A 23,118-nucleotide genomic window follows, 5' to 3' on the forward strand; every position below is an offset into this window, starting at 1 on the left:
AATGGGTGTAGCAGAGTTACCATTTTGTGATCAGCTACTGCCTCATTTGCAGCCCTACCAAGTGCATTTGTACATCCATAGTTCATTATGAAGGCACTGTAGCGTGCACCTCAATGCAAAAGGTTCAACCCCGTGACAATGAGGATTCCACTGTTCCAGGCTAAACTGCTCCAGTACTGGCTCTAAAATGCCTTTTATGCCTAAACAAGCATAGCAAAATCATCCTGAATTCAGGAAACTGCAGTTATCCAAATTCAGAATAGAAACAAACACATCAAGGATCTATGTGATAAAACTCTGGCTTGGAGCATCGTTTTTCATTTCAACTTAGAACTTAACCGCTGTAATTTTAGTCGGCTTGCTTCGTTAGAAGAAGTTCCTCATTTCAAGGGTCACAAGGCTGTTAACCAAACTCTCAGTGAAAAGTAGCTGAGCGTTGAAAATAGTTAAACCCCATTTTACTGAAGTTTCTTATCTCCCCTTCCTTTATGCTACATGTGCAGTTGAAAGTTAGCCAGGTATTCCACTCTGCAAAACCTCACTCTAGGCCTTCAACAGATAATTCAGTCAATAGCAATGGCACTGTAAAATTCCAGTTACTCCCTCTAACTCCATATAACAGACTATAGGTTTGCATGATCAGCAGCTATTTCCCAGGAGCAAGGAGGAAGATGACTGTAACTTCAAAAATACACAAGTTTCGAATGCTCAAGGCACCTTCTGAATAACAATATAAAAACTTCAGAACAAAAAAAGTTGGTAACTCAGTATATTCCAGTACCTTCCATTATCTATAAAAACCTCTTATAACTTTCACAAAGCTTGTTCCACCAGCCATTAAAAACCAAAAATAAAATCAGTTTATGAACACCAGATTTTATAACAGCAATGTAAGAACTGTGCAGGTCTAGAGGCCAATACCAATGGTCAAAGCCAATATGAAAATATAATCTTATTTGAAATCACTGATTACAAAAGTTTGTCAGAGTACTTGGTATATATACATAGAAATACACACACAAACACACGCACATAAAAACATGTAAGTCTCCTTCCAGATCTCAAACTAGCAGAATATTGTAATGTTTGTGACAAACAGAAGGTTTTAGCATTTCAACTGAAATTTAAAGTATTTTTTAAAAATATTTTTGGGCATAAGTAGGTTTTGGTGTGTTCTTTTTTTGTGACTTTTTTTTTACAAGTGAAGTTTGTGATGCATGAGAATGAACATACAAGATTTATTTAATTTACAGTACCCACCACTGGCTGGCAGAGTTTCATCTTTACCTAAGCTTTCTTAAAAAACACGGTAAGGCTTATTTACCTCTGCTATAAAAAGCAGCAAATATCCACTGTAACTTAACTTAGACCTGTGACTTGGGCAATAAACAAAATGCATAGTTTCTATCTGAATTTAAATCTGTGCATACCTCCTAGCTTCTTCTTTCTGTTGTTCTCTCCAGCTGCTCTCCATATAACGTAAGGCATAATCACTTTCATCTTTGTATCTGGAAATTAAATATTAGTTTTCAGCACACTAAAACCACATGATAATGTACAGCTGAGTTATAAATTCACATCCTTTCTTAGAAAGAACAATTACCTTGCTATACGGATTTTAATGTTTTGAAAGAAGTTACAAGTCTTTTAAACGCTTGCTTTCTTATACCTTTTAGTCAGACAAGAGGGAAGTATGTAAATATGCCAAATAAAAGCCTTCATCTTCCAGCAGTTCCTAGTCATACCAAATTAGATCCTCTTACAGAACAGCTAATACTATTGCATTTAGCAGTTCATATTCAGGCAGCTACATCTGATGAATTCTGAAATACCTCACACTGCTATAGAAAGCATTTTAACATCCAATAATAGGAGTTGCTATGAATTATACAGGTGAGACACTGAAGAAGTTGTGTTGTTTTCCAACTGCATCAAATTTTATTGCTCCCCAGAAGAGCATGGCAGGCAGTGTGAAAATTCAAGGTCCCTTCTGCACAGAAGCAGCTATAACGTTCGTTAAATTTCCACGATGCAAAACTATTTTTGGATACCAGCACTTCCCCTATTTCTAAGACATTTTTATTTGTTGAACTATTTTAATTTCTGTTGTTCTGTTGCTTGTTCTGCAGTATCTTAAAATTGGCATTTTTCTTACCTTTTCCGGTCATAGCCAAATATTTCCCGAATATGTTTTGATATTTCTTCTTGTGGTTCCCCTTCGTCTTCAATGAAATCATCCATTTCAGAGTCATATTCATCATCATCGTCATCTTCTATTTGTCTCTTGTAACTAATAGATGGTCTTCCAAGACCTAAATGACATGGCAGTGAAAAAAATCATTAATTAGTAACATTAATATAACATTAATTTAACAGTGCTTCTCCTTGCTATCCCTTGGGCACAGCCATTTTACAACTCTGGGCTTCCAGCTAGAAAACTTCTGTCTCAAGTTAATGAGCAATTCTCAAAGTCAGTAAAAGCAAATGCTTCCTCTAAGTTGTGCTATAGATGATTACATATCAGTATCACCAACTGCATCCTGAGGAAAATACCAGACAGAATTCTATGTTCTTGATCAGGGTTTTCTAGGCACTTAGTTGCTAGAGTCCAAGCTGCTTGTTCCTGCTAAGAAACAATTTTTTAGAACCGCTTGCTTACTGATAACATGAATTAGCCAAAACACTTAAATATCAGTCACAGATTTGCTGTGTGGTTTTAATTTTGTGTACCACATTAAGCATCTGTTAAGACACTATGAAATTTTAAAGACTAAGCATAATTAAGCAATGCAGGAACTGAATCCTTCAATTCTTTTCCTTCTAAAGGTATTCAAATACCAACATCCATCACAGGCTGCTTAGTTCTCTTTCATGTAATACTTCACACCCCAGGCCCGTATTTCAAGGAGTATGAGCACAGGTAAAAAGTTGCAAAGCAGAAAAAAGCATTCTACTGTTAAATGTACTCTTCAAAAGGCAAGCATGCTATTTCATCTAAGTCTTCCTAATTGATCTGTAATTGTCAAAGACCCTCAGTGACCTCAACTCAGACATATATAAAAATACAAAACAAATAACTAAGTAAAAAGGTTTTCTCTAGAACTTTATACCTTGTGAATGAAACACAGGTCTATGCCCTTGAAAAGATCTCATTCCGTTTATCTGTCCATTGCTAGGTCTCGTGACTAGGTTTTTAGAGGAAATAGTTTCCGATACAACAGTACACTTGGGTTTTACAGCTGTACCCAAGGCGCTGCCTGGTCGCCCAGGCCCTGCGCTTGGGCCGATTCCTGGCCTTCCTGGTCCTGCTCCCAAGCTGCTGCCTGGTCGCTTGGCTCCCTCGCTTGGGCCGATTCCTGGCCTTCCTGGTCCTGTTCCCAAGCTGCTGCCTGGTCGCTTGGCTCCCGCGCTTGGGCCAATTCCTGGCCCTGTTCCCAAGCTGCTGCCTGGTCGCTTGGCTCCTGTGCTCGGGCCGATTCCTGGCCGTCCTGGTCCTGTTCCCAAGGTGCTGCCCGGTCGCCCAGGTCCAGTGCTTGGGCTGACTCCTGGCCTTCCCAGTCCTGTACCCATGCTGCTGCCTGGTCGCCCAGGTCCTGCGTTTGTGCTGATGCCAGGCCTTCCCGGTCCAGTGCCCAAGCTGCTGCCTTGTCGCCCAAGTCCCGCGCTTGAGCTGCTGACCGGTCGCCCAAGTCCTGCCGTGCTTGAGCTGCCAGCCGGCCTTCCAGGTCCCACGCCTGAGCCACTGCCCAGTCGCGCAGGTCCCTGGCTGGAGCTGCTGCCTGGCCTTCCAGGTCCTGTGGCTGAGCCGCTGCCCAGTCGCCCGGGGCCTGGGCTTAAACCCCTTCCTGGCCTTCCAGGTCCCACACCAGAATTGCTGCTTGATCGCCCAGGTCCTGCACTTGAACCGCCACCTGGATGTCCAGGTCCTCCTTTTCCTAAGCTGCTGCCTGATCGTTTTGCATTGGAGTTGATTCCATGCTGAAGGGCCGTGGTACTTCCTGATTTTGTATGGGCAGAGACCTTCAGGCTGGATTCTTTAGCAGATGGTAGCCTCTGAGCCCCATTGGCCGCTGGTTTTGAGGGTGGCACATGAGAGCTTGAGGCAGACCTTCCAATACCATTGAGAGGTAACTTACTATGACTGCTACCAGTAGAGCTTTTCAAGGAGCCATTTTGTGAGTTTTTTTCCATTTGATCAAATCTGGAGGAAGATGATGGCCGTGAGTGTTTTTCAGTCAATGCTGGTGCTTTGGATTTCTTATCAGTACCACTCATAGATGACAGACTGCCTTTCGGTGTGGAATGTTTATCTACTGAGCTTTTGTTAAGTTTCACATTTACAGATTCTTTCTGAGAAGTCACTTTTTTTGAAGAACTGGATATCCCTGTATTCTTAATCTCCTCACTTCTCTTATGCATTTCTACTCTTCTGTTTTTGCGTCCCAAATACTCCCTCTCTCTCAATTCTTCTGCTGTTCTGGGTCTCTCTTCTACTTTTTTCACTGGTTTTATTTCCACCGGTTCATACTGTTTTTTTTCAGCAAGCCTTAAGAGCTCTGCAAAGTTCAGAGGTGCTGGTGCACTTTTGGGAGGCGCCTTTGGTTTCACTGCAACTTTGGATGGTTTCTCTTCATATTCTTCTTGCTCATGCTCGGAGTCAGTCTGACTGTATTCAAGTTGCTCAGTTTCATCTTCTGTTGCATGCTCAGCCTCTGGGGCCTGAGCAACATTCTCACAAGTCCTCTTCTTTTTAGGCTTCTCTTCAACAGGAATGCCATTATAGCCATAAAAATTGTCCTTTGTTCGTGAGGCCATAGCTCTTGCCTTTCTGTCATGTTTCATTTCAATACGCCTAGCCAAGAGCTCTTCTTTCTTTCTTCTTTCTTCCAGTGCTGTAAAAGAAAACCAGGAGAAAGTTATGCAAAAGAACTACTTTTTATTTCCATTTCTTCCAAACTGATAAACCATTTAGGACAGTAATTTAAGGGTATCTGGCTAACAGCTATTCAAAATAGACCAGAAAGTGATCAGATGTATGCCAACAGGGCAAGGTAACCCACCTCCATCAGCTACTCCAACAAACCAAGGTGAACAATTAACTCAAATGCTACTATTACAAAACCCACTCAGGCGATTCAACCAAAGCAGCTCTCCAGAATGCCATGCAAACTAAGGAGAATTACTGTGTGAGGAGGTACAGGACTTATGGGGGATCTCTGGGTAATGGAAGGAGTTCTGAGACTGAGCAAGAGAATTTTGAGACCATACAGAATTTACCATCAGATGTTTAAAGGAAGATGAGGAAAGGGAAGGAATCAGAGAGCATTGGGGTGGGATAAGAAGTGGAAAACAGGCGGGGTGTAGAGGGGTGCAGGGGAGAGACAGAAGCAGCCAGTCACAGATAAGCAAGCTGCTGGGTCACTAACATTTTGTCTGGTAGAGCCCTGTGCCCTACCTCCACAGTCTGTTCTATATTCTTACTGAACTGGTTTTAGTTATTTTCTGCATAAGTATGCTCTCTATCTTGAGTCTGTCTGATCTGCTGACAAAATTCAGGCTGAACTAGCTAGTGAATAGGATGAGAGGTCTAAACGCCAGATACTGGAGAGACCAAGGGAATGGGGGCCAAATACCAGAAGGACTCAGGAAAAGCATCAATTCCTTGAAAATGGATTGGGCTACTCATGCTTTGGGTGCCTGTAAGGTACCATCCCCTGCCTATGTTATTCTGTTGTCAAGGGCCATGACTGTACAGTGAGCACGCATGCATGCCCACATGGAATTCATGCTCAGTCTTGCGTCTGGCTGGACCTGGCAGCAGGCTCATGACTAGCCCAGGAGAGGAGGAATACCCTGGGCCATCCAGTCCATCAGATTTGGTTACCTTTAACAAAACATTAACATCAGAAGCAATGCAGTATTAGTTTATTCTACAGGCTATTTAAAAGAAAGATAATACAGTGGAAGACCTGTGGCTCAAATAAAGCCTCTGCCATACAAATTTAAAATTCAGGCTGTATCAATATGCTAGATTAAGATACAACAACAGGAACTCTTACCATTTTTCCACCCAGATAAAGCTTTTCAAAGTCAAGCTACCAGAAGTCCAGATGGTTTCTTGTAATCTCTCTTCACCTTAAGTACTTCTCTATCTCCAACAGTAAATGCTAGAATAACTGATTAGTATTTAACGCCTTCGGAAAGCATGCAAACATCGCTAGTCCTTACTTAATCCTGGCTTTTCCTTAGCATCAGTTATGTACATCAATTTCAGAAACAGATGCGCAGCTGTATTTGCAAGAGCTTTGAATAAGGTGACAAAGTCTCAAAGAGTCAATGAAAGTCTCCCATAGTGTAACTTGTAACTCCCCGAAACAAGGCCTGAGGGAAGCATAAACAATGGCAAGAGATGAAACCTGGTAAAGATAAGGGATGGGGGGGAGGAGGCCCTCCAAGCCAAGGAATGTCTCAAACACTCTCAAGTAATGAAACTTTGGAGTCTGGATAATGCAGGCTTTACAATCAAGGAGCTGATAAGGCTGCCTGGATAGCACAGGATGCAGCTGGAGGAGGGAGCCCTGCGGAGACAGGTTGGTTCTGCTCTGGTGCATCCTGTAAAGTTTCAAGGGCCATCCGTCCGGTGAATGACCTTTGCTTCATTATCAGCAAAATGCATATTAAGGTTGACACCCCTGCATATGCTAATGAAGATTAACAAGATCATGCTAGTTACAGCATCCCATTAAACATCTTCCTCCTCCCCATACATGTGATATGTAGATATGTAGGTCGACCTAGGGGAGGGACCAAGGAAAGTGTGTATAAATTGAGGAGGGACAAGAATAACAGGAGTGAAGACAACGGATGCATCCTTGAACCCTTGTTGGCACAACCAACACAGGAACCTGGACCAGTGATCTCTATTTCTACCTCCATTTCTCTCCCCTTCTCTTTTCCCCCCTTTCCTTGTTAGCATTGAGTAACACAAGGCATATCATATTGCTTGCCATAATTTGTTACTTAGTCAATTATCATGTATCCAATTAATACATTGCAGGAAATTAATAAATGTTTATGTATGGACTTTGAGACTTGTTTCACTGTTGTCCACTCCGTTGCAGATTTACAAATTTAAGTCATTTGTCTCCCTCATCCGAGCAGGACACAACACATAGGAAATATTTTGGACTGTTACCTTTTTTTCTTTTTTCTTCTTCTTGCCGTCTGAGAAATGCTTGCACTGCTGCAGACTCTACACCCTTGACTTTTGGAACCTTTTTGGGAGGACCAACAGCCAAACTGTACCTTTTCTGCAAAGAACAAAGAAATATGTCAGAAAAGTTAAGAAATGTAAAAATCTTAAAAGCTTTTAAAACTGAGGAATTGCATAACAGTCCTGTAGTTGACTTTAAGCAGAGATACAGTACAGAATAAACAAATAATTTCCACTGAAGCTGAGAGTTGTGACAGATACACTGGATTCCTAGCTGTACTTTGGTTCAGGCTAAGGCGTAACAGGTCTCACATCCTTGGGGTGAACTTGTGAGCTAGAAAGCCCCTGTACAAAGGAGTGAAGGTGTCCTAAAAAAATATTCTGAAAGGTAGTTTCAAAACCCAGAAGTGCAAGATAACCAAAGTACAGAACAGGATACCAGAGCTAAACTGAAGAGATCTATCTTGTCTGTGCTATTGACTAGCAGCCAAGCACTTCACCCTATAAATATTACGATCAGGATGGGCCCAGTTTGAGTGCTCCCTGAACTGCAGCTGGAGTGCACTCCAGGTAACTCTCCCCTTGAGCAGGGATGCCTCTCAGGGTTACCTGAGACTAAGAGATCCTTCCTTACCCAAGGCGTAGAGATCTCTTACCTGCAACAGATCCTCTGTGACTGATAGCATGCTGAAATTAATATTAGGAAACATTACTAATCCATGTAGATACTCAATATTATTGTAATAATTGTATGGATAATGCCATTAGACATAAACTGTTGACCAAGTCCAGGACTAAGATCGGATCCAGTCACACCTAGGCTCCGAAAAGAGTTTAGAAAACAAGGGTGTCCACTCTGAACGTCATGGAAAGGTCCTCCTTACTCTTTGCACCTCCTGTCTCTGTGTGAATCATTCTAACTCAATTCTAACTCAATTTTCCTTTGTATGTTTCTCCCATGCAGTAATTAATAAGGTGACCCTTGCCATCAAACTTACTGAACCTTGTCAAACCACTGTTAAAACTTTGTTAAATGCCATTGAACTTATTGAATTCTGTCAAATTATTATTTTATCTCAATAAAATATATTGCTGCTTCTCTCTTTTGAGTGAGGTGCATTCCACTCATCTGCAACAAGAGTGCACTCTGCTTCCTGGAGGAATGAACAGGAAACCAGAAGACAGGTAGGAAAACCAAGAGAAATGAGTAAAATGCACTAGACTGAGAAGGAATGCAACAGCTGCATCAGTAATGGAATAAAAGTATTTCAGTTCAGCTTTGACCAAGCAGGAAACAAAAGCAGACTATAGCACAGGCTGCCAGAGTCTGTTCAATTCCAGACTGGTTTACAGGTCCACTAGAGCTTTCAGCTTTTTTGTGGACACTCATTTCAGTTTCACACTATCTTATTCAGTGAAAATAAATAAATCAACTCAAAAAATGTAATTACTCCAGAAGCTGGAACTGACTGCACCAGCATAATTAGTAGGTTGATCTAAAACCAGTTATGCTGATTTTAGTTCCTGCTGCAGTGATCTTAAACAGAAGACTACTGTACATCAAGGAGTTAGTGATCCACATAACCAGCTGAACTCAACAGGCACAGGCCTGCACTCTACTATACTTATGGAGACAACTGGATGAACTCAGCAAACCAATTGTGACAAAACATGTAGCCCCCACTTAGCACCTGGCAGTTACACCACTTGCATGTGGTATAACATGCCTGGAGAAGGCTCCAGGGAGACCTTACTGAGGCCTTTCAATACTTAAAGGGGGCTCAAAAGGGGACAGACTTTTTAGTAGGGCCTGTAGTGATAGGACAGGGGGTAGTGGTTTTAAACTGAAAGAAGGTAGATTCAGACTAGCTATAAGGAAGACATGTTTTACAATGAGGGTGGTGAAACACTGGAACAGGTTGCCCTGGGTGGTTGCAGATGTCCCACCCCGGAAACATTCAAGGCCAAGCTGGATGGGGTCCTGAGTGACCTGCTCCAGTTGAAGATGTCCCTGCTCATGGCAGGGGGCTTGGACTAGATAACCTATAAAGGTCCCTTCCAACCCAAGCCATTCTGTGATACTAGGTCTCAGTATAACCTGATGTAAAGTAGCATTTTCATGTAACATCCTTTTGCTTGGCACTGGACATGATAAATAGAGCTGTTTACTTCCAAGAACATCCTATAAAAGCTCTAAACACTACAATGCTGGTGGTGATCCTCACCACAGAGGATTTGCACAGCTTGCCATGTGTAGATGTCTGCCCAGTGCTGTACAATTCAGGGTTCCAGCAGCTGAGCAGATGTAAAGTTATCTATGCTACCCCCTTTTTCCCTTCTCCTGTTATCTCCAGTAAATGTTATTTTAATCAATATGTTAAGAGTCCAAGCACCTTTCTTACTGGGAACTAACATGAACACTTGCACTAGTGTGCTACACCTGTTCTGACATTACCTTTCATAAATGTACCAATTACCAGATTGGGCTTTAGAATGAGAAAATGGAAAGAAAGACAGACTTTTTTGATCTTCTTCCCACAAACAGACTAGAAGATAAATAAAGCAATGAGGAGGTCAGAGAACTTGCAAAAATAAATACAATAGAAGCCAGTTACACCCAGAAGCAGACGGGAAGCAGAAGAATACATTTAGAAAAAAACAACTCTATTTGTGGTTTGAGAGGTTTGGGGGCTTTTTGAACTGCGATAGTAAGACAAATTATAACCTAAACCAAGATCTACATGGAAAGTTAGGATCCTCAAATGAGAGCTGTGAAATACGATCCCAAAGAAAAACAATTATCAATATTAAAAGCACTTCACGAGTCAGTATTCCCATAAACACCCTCATATAGACTTATGAAGCTTAACTAAAAAAATTAAAGTATCTGGTAAAGATGCCTACATGTTTTAAAAGCAATAATCAGGCAAGGTAGTAGCATAGCTCCCTACAGATTTCAATATCACCCAATGAAAGCCTTCATTCTAATTTCTGATTCATTGAAACAGCAGCACATGGACAGATCTCTGGACGACTTTAATTACTAACGTGCAAACCCCTACATTATCTTGTATATATACGCACTAAGAAGCAAGGTTCAGAGACTCATTTCTAAAATGCAGCCAAAACACTGGCTCCAAGAAAAGCAGCTACAATACCAGCTATCCGTAGTTGCCTTTAGTAATTTCTGAAACAACTAAAACAAAATTACAAAGATACACCATCCACATCCATTGTAGTAGTAAAACCTGACACATTGCATCATCCCGTTAAAAACCTACTACAGTGAAGCTCATTTACCAAGATTCACCTCTGCACAAGAGAGTTCACAACAACCTGAGAACTGATTTTGTAAATCCTTATCACTTGGAGAAGCTCTGACTGAATTTTTGGTACTTGCAACTGAAATCATTAAAATTGATCATCATTTCTAGGACTATTTAAAGGGTAATAAGATAGCTAGAGCTGGGCTCCTCTTTTCTGGAAAGCCAAGATCCTTCCCTCCCTACCTTGTGTTGTTTACACCAAAAGTATTCCAAGACCTAACTGTTCAGGAAACCCAAACCACGATGCAGTACTGCCTCTCAATTTTTGCTCAGATGTAGCCCATGACTCAGTGGCCCAAAATAATCTGGCACACTCCATCGAAATCGGAACAGATACAGAGGCAAAGCAATCCACGCATTATCAGTGAAAATCCTTTCAGAAAAATGTTGAAGGAAATGAGTACTTTAGAAAGAAATTTGCAGTACTCTGTAGTATACTCATTTTAGTATAATGTCTATGTAAATTACTTTAAACACATCATGTTTTGCTATTGGTAACCTAATCTGGCAAAACTTTGTTGAATTATTCAATTTCTACACTTTTCTTTAAAACAGAGGATATGGTTGGACTCGATCTTAAGGGTCTTTTCCAGCCTAAATGATTCTATGATTTGGAAAGAGTTTTAGGCCTAAGGAGCACCTTTGAAAACTGCTGAACAGCAGGGACAAATGTAGATTGATCTATCCTGTTAGGAAGCTTTATAAAGAATTAAAGTGACGGGGAAGCAGTTTTCAGGCTTTGTTTTGCTGCACTACAACCAACAGTCCTATCCAGGAGCAGGTTTGGAAAGCAGCTTGACAGACACGCTGTTTTCTCACTGCCACTAATATGGTAAACTCTGCAAAATTCAAGATTTAAAAGTCTTTCTATCAGTATCACTTCTTGATATTGACTAACAACTGAAAAAATAGCTAAATGATTCATAAATTAATACCCATTTTCTGTACTGTGAATCATTACTATTGTTGATAAAAGTTTTGTTCACCTTCATTTAGAAATAGCGTAGTCTTTTTACAAGCACCGAACCATGCACATCTGCCACAAGCACTGGTAAAGCGTTTTACATGCAGTGCAAATGAACATGCATCAGATTCCAGGTAAACCAGACAAAATAAGCCAGGGCATGTCACTACTTTATCATCCAAGCAGCAGCTGCACTATTCTGGCTTTTTATAGCTATTGCCAAGTTACTTAAATCAACAGAGAAACAGAAATATGCAGCCTTTGGAGAGAGCAGGTCAAGCTCTTCCCAAACACTGCACTACTCAAGTTGTAAATGTGGATTCTCTCTCTGGGCAGCACCTAGTGACACCTCTAACTGAATACTGCTGAGATACACAAAGTCAGAACTGCTTTACCCAAAGAAAAACAAAGGCTGTGCAAGTGCCTTTCTTCAACTGTGTACCTGCAAGAATTAGCAAGTCTTCTTTTCCTACCAGTGAGTAGTATTTCTCCTGAGGTTTCTCATTTTTTTACCTTAATCTCTCCAAATCTTGCCATTAACTACCTACCCAATAACCAGCTCTCCCTGAATCTAACAGCACTTTAAGAGTATCATGGAAAGTCTATTACAGTGCAAAATCTGGTTTTTCAGTTACAGACAGCATAAACTGTTTCAGTGGGCCACCTAGCATATGAAGTTACATGACTGACAAAGCAGCAGATTCTTCTCTGAAAAGTATACCTCAAAGCAAAAAGACAAGTCAAAAAAGATTGGTATTAAGATGGTAAATAAATTAACCCAGCAGGCTGTATGTACCTATACACTCACACACGCATACTAACTTTTGAGATATATACATCAGATATAGTTTATATACATATAAGCAAGACATCCATCCCTTAAATGCAGAGTGCCAGTGCCTAGGAGTCAGCCTTGGCCAGAGGCAAGCTCCGGGTCACAAGTTTAACTGTGTAATCTGCAACCAAGGTTTTGCTCTTAAATCACTTTCTTTGAAACGTGGCACATAATCCCCATACAGTTGCAGCTGTTTGGATGTCACCATTCAAATGCCAAATCTTGGACTGTAAAATAGATTTTATAAAATAACTGTAAACTCTGTGGCATCCAAAGGAAGCCCCAAAAGGTCTAGACCAAATAGCAGACCCAGACACGAGCAACAGAAGTAGCATTGCCTTTAAGGATGATCAATGTTTACACAGGTAGCAATGCAAGATAGGAGTGATCAATTCTGCCAAACCTGGTTCTCAAGGAGAGCACCTGTGCAACTAATCATGGTGCTATGGGCTTGCACATGCAATGTAAAGACAATTCCACTTGTGCTGTCCAGTATGGGCAACTTGCAGAGGTTCTCACAGGTGGGGTTTTTTTGTTTGCTTGTTTTCTTGTTCTTCCTTACCATTCATCAAGACACATAGCCCTCTCCAATGGGAAGTCCCTGTTTTCCCCTAAATACTCTTCGGGGGTGTAACTTTCTGATAACATCACTAATGTTTCATTCACCCACTTAAGCCACATCTACATCCTCGTTTGTGACACTCCTCTCTCACTGTCCTAACACTAGTTCCTCAAAAGGCAGCTTTCCAAATTTTAAGTGGTCATTTGTGTTAGCTGCCCAGGGGCCTCTGCTATCACCCTGTGCTGGTACTTCCAAGGTGCAGTCTTGTCACTGTCCTCTGTGCACACCACGCTGGGGTTACCAGTGGCTCACTCTGCAGTTAGACTTTCTTAGAATATGTGCACATAATGCTACCAGGCATGCTTAAATTGGTTTGCTTCTCTTCAGGTTCTAACAACCCCTACCAAGAGAAAGGCTTTACTGGTAAGAGCATTTTAACTATCAGCTCACACTGTTCTCATCTCCCAAAACCAATCTAACAGGGTTATACATTTTACTCCTAAAAATGCAAAATAATTTTCTTAAGATTTCGCAGCTGCTGCCCCAACACCCAAGCTGAACCATTAACTAAAAAAATTGAGAAATTTCTTCTGTTAGATGTTGCTTCACACTGTAAAAAAATTACTAAAAAGCATACTTTATGCTTTCCTTTCTATAGTGGTAAGGTGGTCTCCACGTTCATCTGCTTATGCAAAAAGAGACCAGGAATAGGAAAAGCTGAAAGTTTGACACATTTTCATCAGTGTTTGCAAGTGCCTGGAATTTAACTATCAAGTTCAGAGTAACAGCCCTCCTCACCCCCTGCCAACTTTTTATCTTGCAGTTCTCATGTGGATGTCCATATAATACAAAGCCTTTCTAGCCCTGTTTTGATACAAGTTTTAACTGCATAATAAATGCATGCACACCAATCAAATAGGAGTCTGTTCTACGACAGCAGTCTGTACTTCACAGCCATTCTCTGTTATTTCTCTTGCAGGGCTTCTCTTGCAGATGACAATTTTGTGGGCAGGCTCACAGGGTCCTCTGAACCAACTCTGGGATATTTACTTCGCAAATACTTAGTTTCTGGTAGCTACCTGTATCTGTCAACTTTACCGGAGCCTATTTTGTAATAATTCACACTCACTATGTATCAGTCTAACATAGTCAGACTTCAACAAGTGCTGACGTGGACAACAAGCTGTTTCAGTTTTGGGTCACCTCTTTGTGGTTAAGTGCTCTTCGGTATCTGATTTTTTGTAAGTTCTGAACACCAAAGATTTATCCTCAGTTAAAAGGAGTAGGGAGCTATATGAGATCATTTCTAATAAATTATTAATGAAAATAGAAACAAGGTGAAATAAAAGAATGGACTTGGTTTCACCTCTGCTCAGTGGTTTTTAAAAAATTGCAATACTATTTCATACTTATTTCATACTTATTATTATTATTTCATATGGAAGAATATCTTCCATAGAAACATCTCAAAGTGCTTCACCACATCCATTATGTCACAAAAACTTGTGGCATAACAGAGTATACCAATTTCACCAAAACCAGAAGAGTGACAAAGTACTTAAATCTTACCAAAATCAACATTAAACCTCATAACTGGTATCATGTCTCAAAGCAAGATCACACTGGATAACTAATGAACTGCTAATATGAACACATGTAATGATATACATACGCACACAATACTGAAGCCCCTATGGAACATTATGTGAGAAAAACTGGGGCTCTTTTCAGCAACTGCTACGAAGATTATTAGCAACACATCATTAATAGTTTATAGACTAGTTCATACATGTACAGTTTTATTTAGAAACAAAACTTGATGCAACTAATAGGGCACTGAAAGGCTGATTTCAGCAATGTTCCTTCTGAATCTGGATTTCCACGGGGAGATGAACAAGCAGATCCATTTTTACAGGGACATGATGCAATACCTGTTTTATGCAGGTCCCTCTTTTACCATAAAAGACCATATTCTTTCTTAAATAGGGTCTTCCTATAGTTTCTACTTTTGAAAGATATATATACTACTTGTGCATGTTACTCTTTTTCATTAAAATAGGCATGGAATATTTAGTGTAGTGTACTGTAGAGTTTAAAATAAACTTCTCAAAGGGAAATTCAGGGGATATGTTGATTAATGCAGGAATTAACATTTATGGAAACCTGTTAACTGTACAGACCAATAAATTTTGTAATTAGTCTGTATGGTATTTTTAATAAAAATATTTAAGATTAATTATATGTTAAATATACATTGAAATATGTTCTGTGAACATATTTTATGTACTAGCTTTAATCTAGTGGAGTTACTTTGATGTCCATTGATCAGAAAACCTCCACAGGCCCTCTTCTGAAGCCCAACAGCTGCAGATAACCTCAAGCAGTGCCAAGCGCAGCTCCACTTTTGCTCAGAGACTAAGGCCAACTTTACAGTTAAAAGCTGCACCACTAACGTGCTAGAACAGCAGGAAACCAAACTGCTTCAGCTATAGATTGAATTGCACTCTCATTCCATGAGTTAATCAGGTAAACAAATCTTAATCCTGCCTTTTCTAAGAAGAGTAACAAAACCCGTATCCATCGAACGAGTAGGACTGCCTCCCTCCACCATCACATCTGCAGTAGGGAACATGCCAGATATTTCATCAATTCATCATCACAGTTTATAAGTATTTATGACAGAAAATAGTGGTACAGTACATTAAAGCTGCATGAGAAAACTAAGGTAAAAAGAAGTTTTAAACATCTAAAGAACTACAATAACCCAGTGACAATTTAGTGGAACAGCTTGTTTTAAGAGACGTAAAACAGGCATTTCAATATCTTTAAAGAATTTATATATTTCATATTTATGTTACAAACCAGATTCCTATGTAGAGTCAGAGACAAACTAAGTCAGGCTAAATATTAAAGAGTACTTTTTATAGATTTTTAAAACACTACGGAATCTGACAAATTAAACGTATCTACCATATGGGTGGTCCATATTATCAACTGGTCACATTAGTGAACATTACTAAAGTTTTACTAGTGATATAGGGACTGAGATACTCCCAATTCTAGTTTCTCCATTTCAGCAGTGTCAGAACTAAAGAGTACGCTTTTTTGTTTTTCCTAGTTTATACGAAAAACAACCACCCCTCAATTTACACTGGTTGACATGAGCTAATGATAGAAACGCAGACCTCTGGCACTCTGTTAAAGAACAGACAGGAAAAGTGTTTCCCTAAGCTGGTGGCTACCAAAGAGAAAATATTTTTTATCCAAATAAGCACTACTTATAATTTGGGTCCTGCCAAAGGAATGAAACCAGTATGCTAATGTACCAAAATGCGAGAGGCCCTTCCTACTGCCAGACTTCATTCAGCCAAGTGGGCTATTTCATACCAAATCAACATCAACTTGATAGCTTGAGTTAAAATACGAACTGCTGAAATAGAGACTTCAGAATAATATCAGTAACACACCAAGTGTCTTTCAGCAATCATCTCCATATAGTTGTTGCAGGCTATTCCTTAGCAATGGATACAAAGGTACTGGACAACTCAGCACATTCATCCAGAACTTGTCATTCTTTGTCTCCGACCCGCATTTGAGACGTGGCAGACTTCTGTTTTCAGAGCAAACAAAAGGACTTATCCGATTTTTAACCACAACCACTACCTTCCCCTGCACCACCGTTTCTGCTCTCGGGATCTCGGGCTTTTCGGCGACCAGAAGGCGCAAACCCCGCCTGCCCCTTCCCCAGCCCTTAGCGTGCCGAGACCTGTTGACAGCCGGAGCCCCGCTTCGCCCCGCTGCGGACAGGCGCCCCGCCAGCCCCCGAAAGCTGCCACCTCCGCCCGGCGAGGCGAAGGGCCCGGTCGCGGGCGGGCCCCGCCAGAGCCAGCCAGGCCCGTCGGCCGGCTCCCTCGGGCGCGTTCCCCTCCCAGGCGGGGGCCGAGGCCCCGGCAAGACCCTCACCGCCCCGTGAGGGGAGCGCGGGCCCCCGCACGGCCCCGACCCGCCGGGAAGCGGCTGGCGTGCGGGCAGCCGGGGCCGCCGCCGCCCCAAAGGCCGCAACGGCCGCCGTGCCCCGGCCTCACGCGTCCCGGTCCCCCCCCCACCCCGTCCCAGCCACCCCCGAGCTCACCGGGACCGCGTTGAGCCCCTGCTGCTCCGAGGCCATCATGAGAATATTGCGGAAATCCATGGCTGGCTCGGGCAGGGGGGCGAGGCGGCAGCCGCCCCGCTCCTCCCCGCTCCCCTCCGCGCCCGGCAGAGGCGCCGCCGGCCGCCCCTGCCCCCGCCCGCCCGCCGCGCCGCTCGGCTCCGCTCAGCTTCCGGCCGCCGCCGCCTACCCCTTATATCACCTCGCCTCGCGCCGGCGTCACCCGCCTCGCGCGTCACTTCCTCCGTGACGAGCGCCCGGCCGCAGGAAACGCGTCCGGAGATGGGGGGAGAGGGGCGGCGCCTCTCCGAGAGCCCCGGGGCAGTGGTGGGGCCCGGGGCTGCGCCGGGGGCGGCCTAATAAAGGCCGCGGGGCCGCCCCGCCCCGCCCGCGGCGTTCCGCAGGCAGCTGGTGCCGCGGGGGGCGGAGGCGCGGTTCTGTCCCCCCGGCCGCGCCGCTGCGCACCCTGGTTTCACCCAGAGACCGTATCAACCCCCCGGCCTTGACATAAACATTGCTATGATTATTTTATTTTTCTCATATCCGCTCTCGCCGTTTCTGTGCGGTGAGGTGTGGCGGGGTTTGAAGGGGTCAAGCTCTGCGGAGCGACGGCCGGTAGCATCGAGGCGCTCCCTGGCACCTGCCCCCGTCCCTCCGGAGCTGCTGGCGGGGTCAACTGCGGCCGCCGGCCCAGCTGCTGCGGGGACAGCGGCCAGGTGGGAATCGGCCACAAAAGAGGAGCGTGTGTGTTCCGCTGCGATCTTTCTTGGCTTACAGAGGCTTGAAAAGTGGTGCCTGGCTCCTAGGGATGTCACTGGGCGGCAGGGTGCTGCGGGCCGCGAGAATGCTGCCTGGTAAATGGGGGCCCCCAGGAGCAATGCTGACCTTCGGCGCGGCCGAACAGAACGCTCTGTGTGTCTTCAAATACTTTTCCAAGTCTCTGACAACCCGGAAAATTGTGCAAGAACACCAGCTGACAGGAGACTCTTCCCTTGCATCAGTTGTCAGCTCTCCTCCTGTTACTCTTACCCAAGATCCACCTGACAAAAGTTCCTCTACTCCACACTGCTTCTCACAGAAACCTGGGCACTGAAAGGAAGCTTTTTTCCCTTCATTTTACCCTGCTTCAACATAAATTCTTTTTTAACATTGCTATTACTTTGACTACTCTTCACTTTCAGTTCCTCCAGGTTCCTACCTTTTCCAGTCTCCCTCTGCCTCTTCACTGCCCTCACTTTATTTTTTCCGTATCTGAAATTCCTTTCTGAGTGTTACAGCCTGGTGTAAAGGTGCCCAGTGTGGCCCTAATGGAGGGGAGGAACAGGACAATTTATTTGAGTGAGGCACTGCACCAGTTAACTGGCAGAGCTTGAACTACAGGAGATCTGAAGTTGTTTCTGTAATGCTTGCTTTGGTATCTCTGCGTGGTACCGCTCTGTGCAGGGTAGACACCCCTGATCTCCCGCTGCTTTCTCTCAGGCCACAGTCCTGATTTAACCCCTTGTCCTGTAAGAACTTAATCTTTCTCTCTCTTCCCCTTTCAATTCTCATCTCCATAAAACACTACACTGACTTTTTACTTCTGACTCAGACCTGGATCACCTCTTCTGGTTTCCGCCCTCTTTACATTATTACTTTCTTTAAATTTTCAGTTTAAGTATTTTTTAAGACTTTCTAGTCAGTCTCCTCACAGGCAGTGAGTGGCTCACCGATTTTCTTCTCCGTTCTGGCATTCTGTGGTACTGTCAAGAAGGATAGGGTGCCATTTTTTTTGTAGTCTTATCTGCCACCCCATCACTGCTGTAATGCTTTAATCAGAATTTCCCTACTCTGTCTTGAATTTCTTGTATCTCCACTGCGCCCTTCCTTGAGAGACCTTTTAGTATGACTCAGATTCCTGAATGACAACAACAGTATTGAGAGAGTGATGATTGTTGCTCTTTGGCTTTTCTGTTTGCTTACTTTGGTCCGTGTTAGAGTTGGCAGGAATACTTGGCTATGAAATGAGGAGTAAAAATAGGAAATTGAAATAAAATATAGAAGCTAGACATTTAGTAAATAAAACTTAGGAATTAGAGATCTAGTAGTTAAAGGATGACCAAGTTAGAATGGAGTAGCAAGATAAGAAGATAGCCCTGGAAACTGGTTGAAACCAGCCCTGTGGTTTAGACTAAGCCCCGGAGGCTGCAGAGACTGCGCAAGAAACAGAGGTGAAAAGTTCAACAGTGAGGAAGAGGAGATACTTCATCTCTGAGACCCTGGCCCATGACCACCAGGAGACACTGCGCTGGCGTAACTAGGAGGAGACCAGGGCGGAGCACATGGAAATTACTTCTTAGAACTCGTTATAATAAAACCTGCCTTTTCGTGGGGAGATCATGAATATGTATAAGCGTTTTTGAAAATATCATGAATATGTAACACTGCATTGTATAAAGCCAAGACAAATTACCACGGTGGGTGCGCACACTTGTGGTGGACCGATCCCCCGTGTGCCTCAGCGCTGAATAAACATTCCTACTTTATAACCTTATAGGTTGTGCAGTCGTGTTTCCGCAAGTCAGCTACATGCAATCTTTATTCTGCTGACTGCAGTCCTGAAGATGAGTGGAGAAAACCTCTCCCTGCATCTAAAAGAAGAGTCACAACCAGGCCAGGGGATGGCGTTGCGGTTGTTTGCTGCATACCACTTTTTGGAAACATTTAACCACAGTCATTACCTTATCCTGTATATGATAATACTGTGACACCACATGTCCTTCAGCAGAGGGGATTTACATCTGTGTTAAGAGCCAATGGCAGAAATAATAGCACTGTGTAAATATGTGCTGCAGGCATTTTATAGGGTAGTAGCAAGTGATGCTGAGCTGTGTCAGGATTCCCCGATTGCACCCATGGCCCTTAAACCCAGATCTAGCACATTACATGTCAGCACAATGCCTTGATGTAGTCCAGTCTCTTTCTCTGGCAGATGTGCAACTACAAATGGGAACCTCCGTGTCAGGTATGCCTACAGCTCTGTCCTCCCTGTATCTTAAATCTCTTCCCAAATTGTGTTCACTCGTCATTATCTTTGCACGCGTTTACAACGTGATGAACTGATCCAGACTAGCCTTGCCAGGATTCCCAAGTACAGCTAGTCTGTCAGCAACAAGAGAAGAAACAGCTTTTGTGCTTTTAAGCCAAACTGATATTTCCGTTAAATAAAAAGCAAGAAAGAAAATGTTTCTTCCTCTTTTTGTAACTCTCTGATCTGTCTGATTCTGTGCATGTTTAACCTCAAACTTACTTTGAAAGAATTGTAAAAGTCAGTGAATTTAAACCTACATCTTCCAGAAAATCAAAATAACTCTTCTCAAATCTCCCAAGAACCTGTAATTTCTGCCTCAGAAAAAGTTCAGATCGATTTATTCTTTTTGTGTATACCTTTTTAAGCAAGAACTTGGTTAAGTTTTATTTTTATTAAGTATCTTCACATTAGGAAATTACTTTGGACTATAACCGTTTAGAAAAGACTTAGAAAATACAAGACAATATTCCACCAGAGCCTTCGTTGCAAGTTTATTATCAGCTGTACTCAACAACAGTTTTTCACCCCAGCCATGCACACTTCAGGCATGTGACTAATCCTATTAACTTTTAAGTGAAGTGTGTTTAAGTGTTTAAAGGATTAGAGTCTTAATTACAGGCCATCTGCAGAGGTCAAATATCAAAGGCTGTTCAGAGCCTGATTTAGCATTTTCTGAATGAGTAATATTTGTGTGCGTTTTCCTTTCCCCTTTTCATGCAGCATCCTTTCTGCAGTAAGTTAAATGGGTGTTCCAGTGTGGCCTTTATTAAATGAACTGAATCATCCTAATGTCCAACAGACAGGTCTTTAGATCGTCAGCTGTTTAGACATTAGCAGAGCTGGCAGTATGTGCTCAAAAGAAGCCTAGGACTTGGAAAACACAGGTCTGAACAATCAACTTTGCATAGCATGGTGCCAGCCTACTTTATAGCTACTTCGGATTTGAATTATTAATCACTGATATTTTTTTCCTGATATATTAAAACAAATGGAAAGCGAGAGTCTCAGGATGATAATTAGCTGGTATTGACAATGTATAATTTAGACATCTAACGTAGATGACCCCTGGCTCCAAACAAGAATATCAGGAGAACGGGGATGGGAATTGTCTCCTTCGTCCCATCCAAAAAGCAGGATCAGTTACATTTAGGTAATTTCTGACAGGTACTTGTCCAATCTGTGCTTGAAAACTCAAAACCCGAGGCTGTCACACCCCATAGTAATATCTCTTGCTGTTTTTTTATCTGCACTATGGTAAAAATGTTTCTAACATCTAACCCAGATCTCTGTTGCCCACTGAGCCTTTTCAGCAGATGAGGTAAGTTTATTGCCCTCTCTCTTAGAAATACAGTTCACATATTTAGCTCCCCCCCCCCCCCCCCTCCCCCGCAGGGTCTCCCCTTTCTCTAGGACAAACCACTCCAATTCCTCCAATGTTTCCTCATAAAAACTCTAATTATTCTAGCCAAAGCAGAATACAATACTCCAACCGAAGGTTTACTAGCCCCAAGCATAACAGAAGAATATCTTAATTTGCCTGGCAAACAATATTCCTTTTTATATAGCCCCTGGTGCTATTTGCCTTTTTTGTAGTGGCGTGGCTGACTCCTGTTTGATTTGTGATCCGTGCTAACCACCAAGTCTGTTTATATAGTGATACTATCAGATCAGGAATTCCACAGCCTGCATTTGTGATGTTGGTAATTTTGCAGAGAGTGAAAGCATGTCCTTTGAATCACTTACTTTCCCCTGACTGTAATTTGCCAAGTTCATTTTGATCCTAGCCCTGTCCTCCAACACTTCCTGCCCCTTCCAGCCAGTGGGTTTGGTAAGCAAGTGGTCTCTTCTGCCATCCAAATTATTTAATGAAAGTATCAAATTGGTGCTACCGAGATACTCCTGCAGAATTCTGCTTGACGTGCCCAGCCAAGTTAACAACGTACTCTTGCTAAATATTCTGTGGATCCAGTTGTTGTTTGTGTACTCATTCATTTATGTTTTTCTAGACTTGCTTGTGAGACGGATGGTTGTGCAAGACGGTGTTAGTTTTTCTAAAACCTAGATGTCTGGCATCTGTGGCTTTTCTGCTATACAGAAGCAGATATCAGAGCTGGAAATGAGCTTGTTTGACAAGATTTATTCCAGGCAAAGGAATCTCACTGATACTGATTTCTCATTGTTTAATGGCTCAGCTGGTCACAGAATGGGTACAGCCTCCTAACCCAGGAATGCAAGCTAGACAAACTAAGCTCAGAGAATGTGAATTCCTCTGTATGTGATCTAAAATTATCAGTCATCTAAAATGCATATATTTCAAATCTAGAGGAATCACAAAATACCACTTTTACATTACTGTACACTGGGGACAGAAACAAATTTAAGCTGACATGAAACAAAATTCCCTAGTCTTTAAAAGCGGTTTCAAGTAACTGCCTTGGATTTTTTAGGACAATTTTCAACTTCATGCTTTAAACAACGGCTATGAAACTTTCTGATCCAGAAATAAGTGCAAACAAATACAGTTGCACCCCACCAAGCAGTTAGCCATGTAGCACCCTGTGACTGCCTGTGAGCATTCAGTGTGACCTAGAGTCAGTGGGTGAACTCTATTACAAGGGTGAAGAACCAGGCCCTTTGGACCACCTATCAAATCAGGACACTACTGACAAAAATACTAACATCTTCATGAAAAAAATCCACATGAACAAAAAGTAAGTTTGCCAGAAAGTGAGGATAATGATACTGAATAACACCAGCTGGTGGAATAGTTGTATTTGCAAAGTGTTCTCTTAGCCAGAGAAGAAAGAAGAATGGAAAAAAAGAAAATCCCTGTATTTAGTTTAGCTGTTTAGCTTATTCAATAGTTTAGTTAGCTAAAGTAACTTGAAAGTGCTTGTTGCTTAAACATGTCAAAAGTCCAAAAAGGTAAGTGTATGGGAAAGAGAAAAAAAACCCTCAATAATATGTGGTATAGGGATGTATAGACAGTAGGTCTAAC

At 42.4% G+C, this 23,118-nt stretch overlaps 1 protein-coding gene across 6 annotated transcripts in view; it reads right to left on the minus strand.

Moving 5' to 3' along the window:
• Positions 1-17,260, minus strand: part of SPTY2D1 (SPT2 chromatin protein domain containing 1) — a 31,022-nt gene extending 13,762 nt beyond the window's left edge. For 4 of the 6 annotated variants that reach the window (XR_012630931.1, XM_074884617.1, XM_074884616.1 and 1 more), the window contains exons 1-5: positions 17,033-17,185; positions 7,196-7,310; positions 3,111-4,892; positions 2,156-2,312; positions 1,431-1,508 (exon numbers count right to left, since the gene is read on the minus strand). Coding sequence is in view for 4 of the 6 variants with exons in the window: in XM_074884617.1 (XP_074740718.1) it covers positions 1,431-1,508; positions 2,156-2,312; positions 3,111-4,892; positions 7,196-7,310; positions 17,033-17,092 (2,192 nt within the window). In the remaining 2 variants the exon portion in view is untranslated. Of the gene's footprint in view, position 1; positions 721-1,430; positions 1,509-2,155; positions 2,313-3,110; positions 4,893-7,195; positions 7,311-17,032; positions 17,186-17,240 lie in introns of those variants that run through there. The other 2 variants (XM_074884620.1, XR_012630932.1) reach the window with 2 other exon arrangements.
• Positions 17,261-23,118: the final 5,858 nt, after the last annotated feature.

Source organism: Strix uralensis, chromosome 15 (genome assembly GCF_047716275.1).
Source record: "Strix uralensis isolate ZFMK-TIS-50842 chromosome 15, bStrUra1, whole genome shotgun sequence".
NCBI lineage: Eukaryota > Metazoa > Chordata > Aves > Strigiformes > Strigidae > Strix > Strix uralensis.